We start from the raw sequence: 11,046 nt of genomic DNA on the forward strand, positions 1-11,046 counted from the left end.
GTCATTTATGTATTGAAAATTAATAATATCCAATCTGTGATTTTACTATATCGTTCATAATTAATCATTATGTCATTACGTATTAAAAATTAATAATATTTAATTAGAAAATGATTAAAAAAAAATATTTATGACTTGTCTGCTTCAACCGTGATTTTATTATATCACCTTTAATTAATTACTATAAGTCATTTATGTATTAAGAAATTAATAATATTTAATTAAAAAATAAAATAGACATTTATGACATATCTGCTTCAGCTGCTTCAACCATAGTTTTACTGAATATCACTCCTAATTAATTATTATAAGTCACTTGAGTATTAAAAAATTAATAAAATTTAATAAAAAATATAAAATATATATACAGATGATAAACTAACTCTTGATATTTTAAGTTAACTTGACGTCTTATATGAGGTTTACTTAAATTTTTTTCACAAGTATTTTTTATAATAATTTTGTTTTGTCACTTCTAATTAGCTGTTGTAAGTCATTTAAGACATTTATGTTTTCTTGCTTCAATCGTGATTTTACTATATCATCCTTAATTAATTATTATGGTTATCTAAGTATTGTGCCACTTAAACTGGAATAGAAAAATATTATAAATCACAATAATTAAAAAATTAAATTATTTAAAAAATATAATTGACTATCAAAAATACAGAACTCTGGACAAGGAGAGTAACATATATTATTTAAAAATTGAATAAAAAGTATTATAAATTACAATAGTTAACAACTTAAAATATCTAAAAATAATTTAATCTGTTATATATCTCAAAAAAATACGTAAAAAATACTATAAATTACAATAATTAACAACTTAAAAAATTTAAAAGATATAAAATATTTGGTTGGCTCTCAAAATTATATTAGTGTCACTTAAATTGAAATAGAAGAAAAGTATTATAAATCGCAATAATTAAAAACTTAAATTATTTTTAAAATATAATTCACTATCAATGCCACAAAATCTTGGATAAGAAAAGCAACGTATATTATTTGAAAATTACAGTAAAAATATTATAAATTACAATAGTTAACAACTTAAATTATCTAAATACATATTAAAAATATGATTGATTATCTAAATTTTATATGTGTCATATAAATTGAGACAAAAATAACATATATTGAACCCGTGCTAGATCTTGGATAAATCTTAGAATATATATGCAATCCTTTTTTTTAAACTTTTGTTTAAATATATCAAAATTGAAAAGACAAGTTCTAATACATCACACCAAACAGTGTATAAGAAATAATGATAGTATAAATAATACTAATATTACTAATTCAAGCATTATTAATGCAAAAATTACTAATACGTTCTATTCAAAAAACAATTTATACACTCTAACAAACAACTCCTAAGTTTCAATGGAAGGGACATATACAAAAGTAAAGTTCGATAAAACATTTACAGAAGTATGTTTTATCATGTTCTCAAAGTCAAATAACTTAAATATTTTTTTTTGTATATAATTTTTGAAACACTTAAAATTTAAATTTAAAATATTAATTTAATTTAACTTCAAATAACAAGTTGACAAAAAAAAAAAGATAAGGAAAAATGAAAGAAAAGGATGTTTATGTCGGCTTAATAGGGGAACACGATGTAATTTTGGATTATTAATTGCAACCCACATGTGATGTAACATGCAACGACTAGATAACCCTTTATATTTTTCAACAATTATTTCAGATTTTATACAACAAGTGTCAAGTCTTATGTATTAATTCTAATCTCATATTTTATACTTAATGTAGCAAATCTAATGATTAAAGATCTAAACTTTAAAATGCATTAATTTTTTATTTATTTATATGAATAAGTTATAAATAATTATCTTGCAAGATAATTTGACTCCTTGAAAAATATTATCAAGTAGTTAATATATTTTGTGTATTAATTTTTTATAATTCATAATTCGAATTAACATCAATCTACTTATTATACATAATTAAAATATCTTAATGTTGGATTCATGCTGACACAGACCATACTCCTCTAATTTATTCATATATAAACAAAAAAAAAGGACCAATTCTACAATACTTTTATTATGAGAAAAAAAATAGAAGTCATCACTATTACTAGGGGTGTACATAGGTCGGGTTGGTTTGGTTTTCTATTGAAAAAAAATCAAATCAATTATGTGGGTTTATTAAAACTATAAACCAAATCAAATCAACATAAAATCAGTTTTTCCGGTTTAGATTTTAGTCGGTTCTTTCGATTTTTTGGGTTTTCTCGATTTTCTCAATTTTTTTTTATAATCTTTACTTTTTACAATCATATTGTGATTGAAGTTTAGATCAAGTATGTTTTCACTCACGTGCTAATGAAAATCCACAATTATGAAAAATTGAGGAGCGAAAAACTCTTGAAACTAAAAAATAAGATGAAGAGTGAAAAATTTAGGCATTAAGTTTATATTGAATTTTGAATCATTTTATTAGCAATTAATGGATAAATATATATATATATATATATACATTTACTTTCTAAATATTGAAAATTAATACAACTAATTGAAAAATGTTATAAATGTATTTACATTATAGTGAATGTCTATCAAGATCTATCAAGATCTATTTTGATAACTATTAGGATTGAAGCATCCATCTTTTACTCAGACTAGGAGTAGATTTCTCCTATAAATAGAGGGGTTTTGTTCATTATATTTACAATCATATGATCTTTCGTCCATCAAGAGAAGAAATAAGAATTACTCTCTATTCTCTCTACTCTTCTTCTTTATTCTTTATTAGTTTATAACACGTTATCAGCATGAGACTCTGCCAAACAAGGTGAGATTATAAATCTGAAGGATTTCAAGGTTAGTAATTCTTTACGTTATCTTTCTTTTGCTACTATTAATATAATTATTATTGAATTTGAGGAAAAATAATTGGTTTGGAACCATTTATATTTTAAATTTATTCCTCAAAAATAATATTATCAAAAAAAATGATAATATGTTGGGTTCAAGTCCCATTGGTTCATGCCTAAGACGCCTTTATATGGATAAGATGTCGAGTTTGAATCTCAATACACCATATTGATGATATTATGATGGATAAGGAAAAATAATGGGTGTTTAATGAAAAGTCATGAAATTCGACCCATTGAATATGCTCCATTCCATGGAGTGAATGTGGTAGCAATATATGATAAGTCTGAAATATGACAACTTACTTCATTCTTGAGGTGTATTTGGTAGCAGTGCATAATATGTCTGAAAGAAGACAAGTGATTAAATGCACGAATATACGCGTGGAGGGGCAATATGATAATGATCATCAAAAATGACGATGTTTTCACACACTTATATAATTATAAGATATACAAGAGAAGAATTCTCTACATCATATGTATGCCTCGATTTGCTTTTGAAGTAGCAAAATCTTGAAAGAGGTTATAAGCTATCATAATTTGATAGGCTTAAGGCATGATTATATTTAATTCCTGGGGAATGAGAAACTTATTAATGCAAACATGCACTTGATTGTGATTGTATCACAACTCACCTCCGAAAGAGGTTGAATAATTTTAAAATCTACTTCTGAAGTAGTAAATCTAAAATTTATTCATATAATAGTAAATCAGAAATTTACTAAAGCAAAAACACATATCATGGTAAACTTGGAGTTTACTAGATTAAAAGTTCATAAGTTGACATGAACGATTGTGATATCCCGAAGATGTGCATACTGAGTGTTGAATATATATTGAAGTCATAAACTTTAATGTTGTTTGTTCTCATGATAAGTTGGTTGGACCAACTAATTTTGGGATTGGAACCCTCAAAATCTGAAAAGAATAAAAGGTGAATAAGGGCCAATTCACCTATCATGTGATATGTTGAAAAGATGCATCAATAAGATGATCATATGTACATTCATTATCAACCTGCAGTTTGACATTCATAAAGTTTCTTGCTCAATAAAATTAAGTTAAGAACATAATTTTCAGATTGTGCAATCAAGAAAGTTATCTTGATGATGATGGTTTAGCATTGAATGCCTTCGATAAATAGCTTAACCATTGCTAACGAGAATAAAGCTTCATGTGTTGGTCTGAAATATGATATGTTGCATACAATAACACTTGTGTGCTTTAGACCAATAAATTATGATTATTTCTTCTCCCTCGATTGGTTCAAGTTCATGAACCAACTATTCCATCTAATAGTTTTGATGTGCGGTATACGATTAATGAATGTACCATGATGCACAAAGATGGATCCATCAAAGAAAATGGAGGATGTATGTTAGCTTTCCTAACATGAGGGGGAGATTATAAGCAGCTATGAAGTATGTTAGAAATTATCATCAGATCCTCATTCAAAAGATAATTCAAGTCAAATGTCGAACGCATCTCATATTTAAGCTACAAGTGCTCCTATTTTATGCCTCTAAAGGACAAAGTATATGCATGCATGAAGCGTGATAGTCCAATCGGTTCCAAATGAAATAGTACTTGTATAGAATAAGGAGCAAATAATCATAATAAGAAGGTAAAATGCGCTTGAAGAGCCTATGACATAACACTTCATGAAACCTTATGAGAGGTTTATGTACCTGAAAATAATGAAGTGATGAGATCTCAAAATGTTATGTCGCATTGTGAACCGATACGAAATGATATATCATCAATATCTTTGACACAATATTGGCGCAATATTGTGAAAGATTACGAGGATCTGAATTCTATATTTATTTAAATATGCCGATGTAGAAACATTTATCAAGTGATATAAAAGGGTGCATCTTGGTAAGTGAAAACTTATTTAATTTGCAGTCCAGACACTTGAAGATGTCACACATAAAATGTTGAATATTGTCACTTGACAAAATTTGTATGAAAACTTCTTTAAGGATTCAAAATATAAAAGTTTCTATGAAACTTAATGATAATCCTTATATTGTATAAGCTTATAGCTTGAAAATTATTGAAACTCTTGGAGAGTTTTCAAAAACAATAAGATTATTTGCTGAAATGAGAAATATATCAATTTGGATTGGTTATGAAGTATCATATCTTAGTACAATTGGTGAACTCATGTATCTTGTAAAAAACTACAAGACCCAATATAGCCTTTCGCTCAATTTGTTAGCAAGGTATATTTCTACTCCTACTAGGAGACATCGAAATGGGATACGATACATGAGTTTATTTTATTCTAAAAATTGCAGTCCTGATCTTACTGGTCATGCTGATGTTGGATACTCATCTAACCTGCATAAATCTCGGTCTTAAACATACAATGTGTTCACACGTGGGAATACTGCAATATCTTGGAGATATACAAAGCAGTTTATCGTAGCCACTTCATCGAATTATGCTGAGATAATAGCTATTCATGAAGCAAGTCGAGAATGTGTATGGTTGAGGTCCATGATACATCTTATTCGAGAAAAATGTGGTGTGAAATATGATAATCTACCCACAATTTTATACAGAGCTAATTCAGCATATATAGCACATCTTAAGGGAGGATTCATAAATGAAGATAGAATGGAGCACATTTTGCCAAAGCATTTCTACATACATGAGCTACAAAAGAATGATGATATTAACGTACAACAGATTCGTTCAACTTACAATGTGACTGATTATTCACCAAATCTTCTCCAATTGCAATTTTCAAGAAGATGCTGCACAAGATCGGGATGCAAAGGTTCAAAGATGTTCTCATTAGGGGGAGTTATTACGCGTTGTACTCTTTTTCCTTTACGAGGTTTTGTCCCACTGGGTTTCCCTTGTAAGGTTTTTAATGAGGCAGCCTACATGCGTATTATTAGAGATATGTACTCTTTTTCCTTCACTAGATTTTTTTCCACTGGATTTTTTCTAGTAAGGTTTTAATGAGGTACATTATCTACCAATTAGACATTCAAGGGGGAGTGTTATAAATGTATTTATATTATAGTGAATGTTTATAAAGATCTACTTTGATATCTATTAGAATTTGAAGCATCCGTCTTTTACTCAGACTAGAGTAAATTTCCCCTATAAATAGAGGGTTTTTGTTCATTGTATTTATAGTCATATGATCTCTCATCCATCAAGAGAAGGAATAAGAATTACTCTCTATTCTCTCTACTCTTCTTCTTTATTCTTTCTTGCTTTATAACAAAAAAGTATTTAAAAAATAGATTATAATTAATATTTTATGTATAAAAAGTTAAATTATATACATGTATATATATATATATATATTATATCGCTTTGATTTGAGTTTGATTTGACTTTTTTTTGGTTAACACCAAACCAAATTAAGAATGATCGTTTCTTTTTTTTCAAATGCCAAACCAATCAAACCAAATCATAAGTCCGTTTTTTTTTTGGGTTTAGTTTGATTCTTCGATTTGATTTGACTTGATGATTTAGTCTGTACACCCCTAACTATTACTCCCTCCATTTCGGAATAAGTGAATTGTTGGGGTATTTATTAATATTTCAAAATAAGTGAATTATTGAATTTATTTCAAATTTACCCTTATGATTTAACAACCAATTAACTTTTGAAAAGGTATTACAATGTTAATTTTTCCTTTTTTGGGATAAAAATGAAAATTTATATTAAATTTATGTCTTTAATTTCTTTTTCTTAATTTGTGTGTTAAAATTCAACAATTCATTTATTATGAAAACGGAACGAGTACCATTTATACGTAGTTTATCCGACTCACAGGCACCGCCTTAGTGTAAACTAAAAGCCCAAAATAGAACGAACAATTCAGGAATCAGGACCAATGATTCTTAAAAGCCCATACATACACACACACACACACACACACATTCTTCTATAAAAGCAGCACAAAAAATATCTTTCTTTTTCTCCTCTTAAGTTTGTTCATCGAGCTGCTCAAACAAACAACAAACCCTAGTTCTCCCCCTCCCCTTCCCTTATCTCCCTTTGAGATCTATCATTTTTTTGTCAATCGATTATGGGGAAGAATGATTTCGGTGATGGAGCTAGCCCAGGGTATCCTTTCTATTCCTCTGTTTATTCAATTACCTCTATTTTTCTCGCTTTTTAAAGTATTCTTTTGGCTTTTTTTAAGAAGTTGAAATTCGGAATGTTTGTTTTTTAATCGCGTCTATTTTTCTGACCTTTTTTTTAGCATTTTCTTGCTGTTTTGTAGTTCGGAATGTGTGTTTTTTAATTACGTCTGTTTTTCTGACTTTTTGAAACCTTTTTTTTTTTTGGCTGTTTTTTAGAAGTTGAAATTCGGAATGTTTTATTTTTAATTACGTCTATTTTTCTGAATTTTTGAAGCTTATTTTGGCTTCTTTTAGAAGTTGAAATTCTGAATGTTTGTTTTTTAAGACAATTTTTGACGTCTATTTTTCTGACTTTTTGAAGTTTTTTTGTTTTTGCTGTTTTTTTGCAAGTTGAAATTTCGGAATGTATGTTTTTAAGACAATTTTTTCAAAAAAAGATGTATTTTTTCTCATGAAGTATCTCAAATCTATGGTAAAGCAACTAGAACTTAAGCAAACAAACGACGTACAAGCTATTTCCCCATTAAGTGTTTTTTATTAAAAGGATTTGTGAGGGTTTTAGGAATGGAAGAAGAGTTTTAGCTGAAAAGAAGCTCCTGAACACTTGTTCAATTTTGTTTTTTGGGGAAAATTCATCTTTTTCTGCCAAAAAGATAATATCTGCATAAATTGTGTAGTTTAGGGTTTTTCTGCTTTCGATTTTCTGTTTATGAGCATAATTGTTAAGCTTAGTTGCTGTCTTAGCCGATAGAGTATGCACAAATTGCGTGGTCTAGCCGTCTAGGTTTTATTTTAATATCTTAGTTCTCTTTTTATGGGCATTTTCTTACTTTTTATTGAATTAAGTTTGTTGCTGACTTGCATAAGGTATTTGAAACCTTCTTTTTTGAAAGATAATAATTTTCTGGCGGAATATCTATCAAATCTTTGTAAAATAATAACTAGAACTATGTTAAACGTCTCAACTTTGCCAATTAAGTTCCTTTGTCATGAGGATTTGCAAGTGTTTTTAAGACTGGAAGAGGAGTATTTCGACAAAAAGAAGCTACAAAATCACTTGTAATTTCAATATTTGTTTTCAAAAGTATGATGGAAACACCATTTTCCTAGAAAAAGTTCACCTTTTGCAAAAATATAAGCACAAATCGTGTTGTCCAAGTTTTTTCTTGTTCTGCTCTTGGAAAGGTTATTTTCCATGTGAAGTGTTATGTGTATTAATAACTAGTTTGTTTTTGTTCTGTCTCTATGGAACAGAAAAATCTTCATTGGAGGTCTAGCGAAAGAGACTACATTAGGTTAGTTTTCAAAAAGCTACAGATTTGTATACTTTGGTTTATGGATATTCTATGTTTCTAATTGTTTTCTTCTAATTTGGTGTTAATTTGATTTGGTTTTGTAGAACAATTTGTGAAGTACTTTGAGAAGTATGGTGAGATAATAGACTCTGTGATTATGAAGGACAGGCATACTGGTAGACCCAGAGGTTTTGGTTTCATCACTTATGCAGATCCCTCTGTTGTTGACACTGTTATTACCGAAACTCATATTATCAATGACAAACAAGTGAGTGGTTTAGATTTGCTTTCGATGTTACGTATAAGTCAGAGATTTGCTTTCGGTGTTACGTATAATTCAGTGTTTGATTATTATCAAATAGGGGTGAAGAAAGGAACTACTTGAATTTTCATATACGATTGTCATGAGAAGATCTTCTTTTTGTGGTCGTTTCTAACAGACCATCGATTTGTAGCTTAACGAGTCTAACCTTCTTTTGAGATTATGAGGTTGCTTGGTTATCACATATTTGTACTGAAGTTCATAGTGTTTCTGACATTGTGAGATTTATGGCAGAAATCATATTGTAGTTTTTTCTTGATAGTACTATATATTTATACCTATATGTCATAATATTTATAATACCTGGTATTGTGAGGATCTAGTAGAAACCATCTTTTTGAGTAAAAACCTGCTGTAAGGTGGCATGCATTTTGGCTTTCTGGCTTATGAGGTTATGTTTGGTCAGGTTGAGATCAAAAGAACCATTCCTAAAGGATCTGCTGAATCAAAGGATTTCAAAACAAAGAAGGTTTTTGTTGGCGGAATTCCTACTACTATGAATGAAGGTGATATTTCACTTGATTTTCTTTTCACTAATTGTTTTAAACAGCAGATTTGTGCCTGATTTTATCCAGTTCCTCAAGTAATTTAATTGTTCTCGTTTTCTTCGTGGTTAGATGAATTTAAGGGCTTCTTCTCCAAGTATGGGAAGGTGGCCGACTGCGAGATCATACGGGACCATGTGTCTAAGCGGTCTCGAGGGTTTGGATTTATTGTATTTGAAGAGGAACAAGTAGTTGATAATCTGCTGTCCGAGGGAAATATGATTGATATGTTGGGTACCCAGGTGAGTTTTTTCCAGTGGTTGTCCAGGATGTCAAATGTACTGGGATGCGCCTATCTTTCAAATAGTGAATGGTCAAAATTGCTCTTTTTGGTCTTGTGCTGCAAATTTCAGTATTTATTTTTTCAACTTTTCTCATCATGTTCTCGTGTATTAGTTTAATTTTTGTAGGATTCATTTAGTGTCTATCTTTCAGGGCTTAGCTGCGTCAGGCTATTGCATAGGTGATCTTCTAGGTTAACCTGCTTCTTTATTGTAGGTTGAGATCAAGAAGGCAGAACCAAAGAAACCCTCAAACCCAGCATCTGGTCCTGCATATGGTAGTGAATCTAGGGGACGTGCATACAATGATAGTTATGGAGGCTTTGGCAATTCATATAGCAGTTTTGGCAGTGGCGGTTTTGGCCCTGCTTCGTATAGGTCTTCTGGAGGTATGGGTGGTAGGTTTGGTGACTATGGATACGGTGGTGGTGAATTTGGTGGTAGATATGGAGACTTTGGTGGTGGTGAATTCGGTAGTTACCGCGGAGATCCCTCATTGGGCTATTCTAGTCGCTATGGCTCTTATGCCGGTGGATATGGTGGAGGTGCTGGTGGATATGGTGGAGGTGGGCTAATGTCGGCATATGGCCGTGGAGGTGGTTATGGGGGTTATGGTGGGGCCGTCTCTGGGGCTGGCTCTGGCGCTGGTTATGAATCTGGCCCTGGCGCTGGTTATGGTGGACCAGGAGGTCTATATGGAAGTAGGACAGGCTATAGTGGCGGCGGTCGTTACCATCCCTATGGCAGGTAGATTTTCTTAAGGATTTCCTAGGTGTTGCATTCAGGCCCTCGGTAATGCATCTTTGGCTCAGAGTTGATTAGATATGGGAGCACTAGCAAGGAGTCAACGATGTAGAAGATTGGGAGAACCCTAGTTTGTTCCTGCTTTTACTATTGTGGGACCTGAGACCCATAGTTAAATCTCTGATTTGTTTTAGTTTAGACATTTTTCCTTTTTTTGTGAACTATAATTTAGCTAGAACCTTGCTCTTTAGAGTTCTTTCATGTATCTTTTATAAGTTTGGTTTCTTAGATGCTTGTTACTCAGGCTCGTATGACTATCTAGTGAGTCATCTTTCTGGTCTTTATAAGGTAAAATTCTTGAGCTTTTGGACTTCCTCTAGATTATGGTGCATGCTTGTTAGAGATCTATGATGCTTGTTTCCTAGAACTAATATGGCATCTACTATAGATTATCCTATAGATCCCCATTTTTTTTGCTTTTTCGTGTCCTAGTGATGCCTTGATCTCCAGCAATTGTAGTTGATGACTCGGTTTGGTAATTCCTTTTAGCTGTAGGTGGCATGTATTTCAAGTTTACATGCTACCTGCCGAGTCAACTATTGGAGGTATAGTGTGCTAGGCAGGATCTTGTAGCCAACATCTGGCTAGTGTTGATTACCATATGCTTCTTTTAAAGAGCTTAAAACTCCGAACTTTCCAACTTTTGAAAGATTTGCCTGCAAGCATATTAGCGCATTAAAGCCTTTCTGAATATGTGATGAAAAGTTCCATTTTGAGTGTCAAGTACACTGAGTTTCCCTGGACGATGTCCTTTGTTTAGTTTGAATTTTTTCAC

At 30.8% G+C, this 11,046-nt stretch overlaps 1 protein-coding gene across 1 annotated transcript; it reads left to right on the top strand.

Annotated features, from left to right (window-relative positions):
- Window positions 1–6,771: 6,771 nt before the first annotated feature.
- Window positions 6,772–10,590, top strand: LOC107854013 (heterogeneous nuclear ribonucleoprotein 1). The gene is made up of 6 exons (XM_016698992.2): window positions 6,772–7,004; window positions 8,279–8,319; window positions 8,424–8,587; window positions 9,048–9,147; window positions 9,259–9,428; window positions 9,685–10,590. Exons 1-6 carry the CDS (start codon window positions 6,967–6,969, stop codon window positions 10,216–10,218), a joined length of 1,047 nt encoding a protein of 348 aa, XP_016554478.1. The 5' UTR covers window positions 6,772–6,966; the 3' UTR covers window positions 10,219–10,590.
- Window positions 10,591–11,046: the final 456 nt, after the last annotated feature.

The sequence above is a fragment of the Capsicum annuum genome, chromosome 9 (genome assembly GCF_002878395.1).
Source record: "Capsicum annuum cultivar UCD-10X-F1 chromosome 9, UCD10Xv1.1, whole genome shotgun sequence".
Taxonomy (NCBI): domain Eukaryota; kingdom Viridiplantae; phylum Streptophyta; class Magnoliopsida; order Solanales; family Solanaceae; genus Capsicum; species Capsicum annuum.

Bases quoted from the DNA above. Each gene is read 5' to 3' on its own strand.
- LOC107854013 (XM_016698992.2), top strand. From the start codon at position 6,967: ATGGGGAAGAATGATTTCGGTGATGGAGCTAGCCCAGG. The intron at 7,005-8,278 runs GTATCCTTTCTA...TCTATGGAACAG, and splicing joins GGTGATGGAGCTAGCCCAGG to AAAAATCTTCATTGGAGGTC. The intron at 9,429-9,684 runs GTGAGTTTTTTC...TCTTTATTGTAG, and splicing joins TTGATATGTTGGGTACCCAG to GTTGAGATCAAGAAGGCAGA.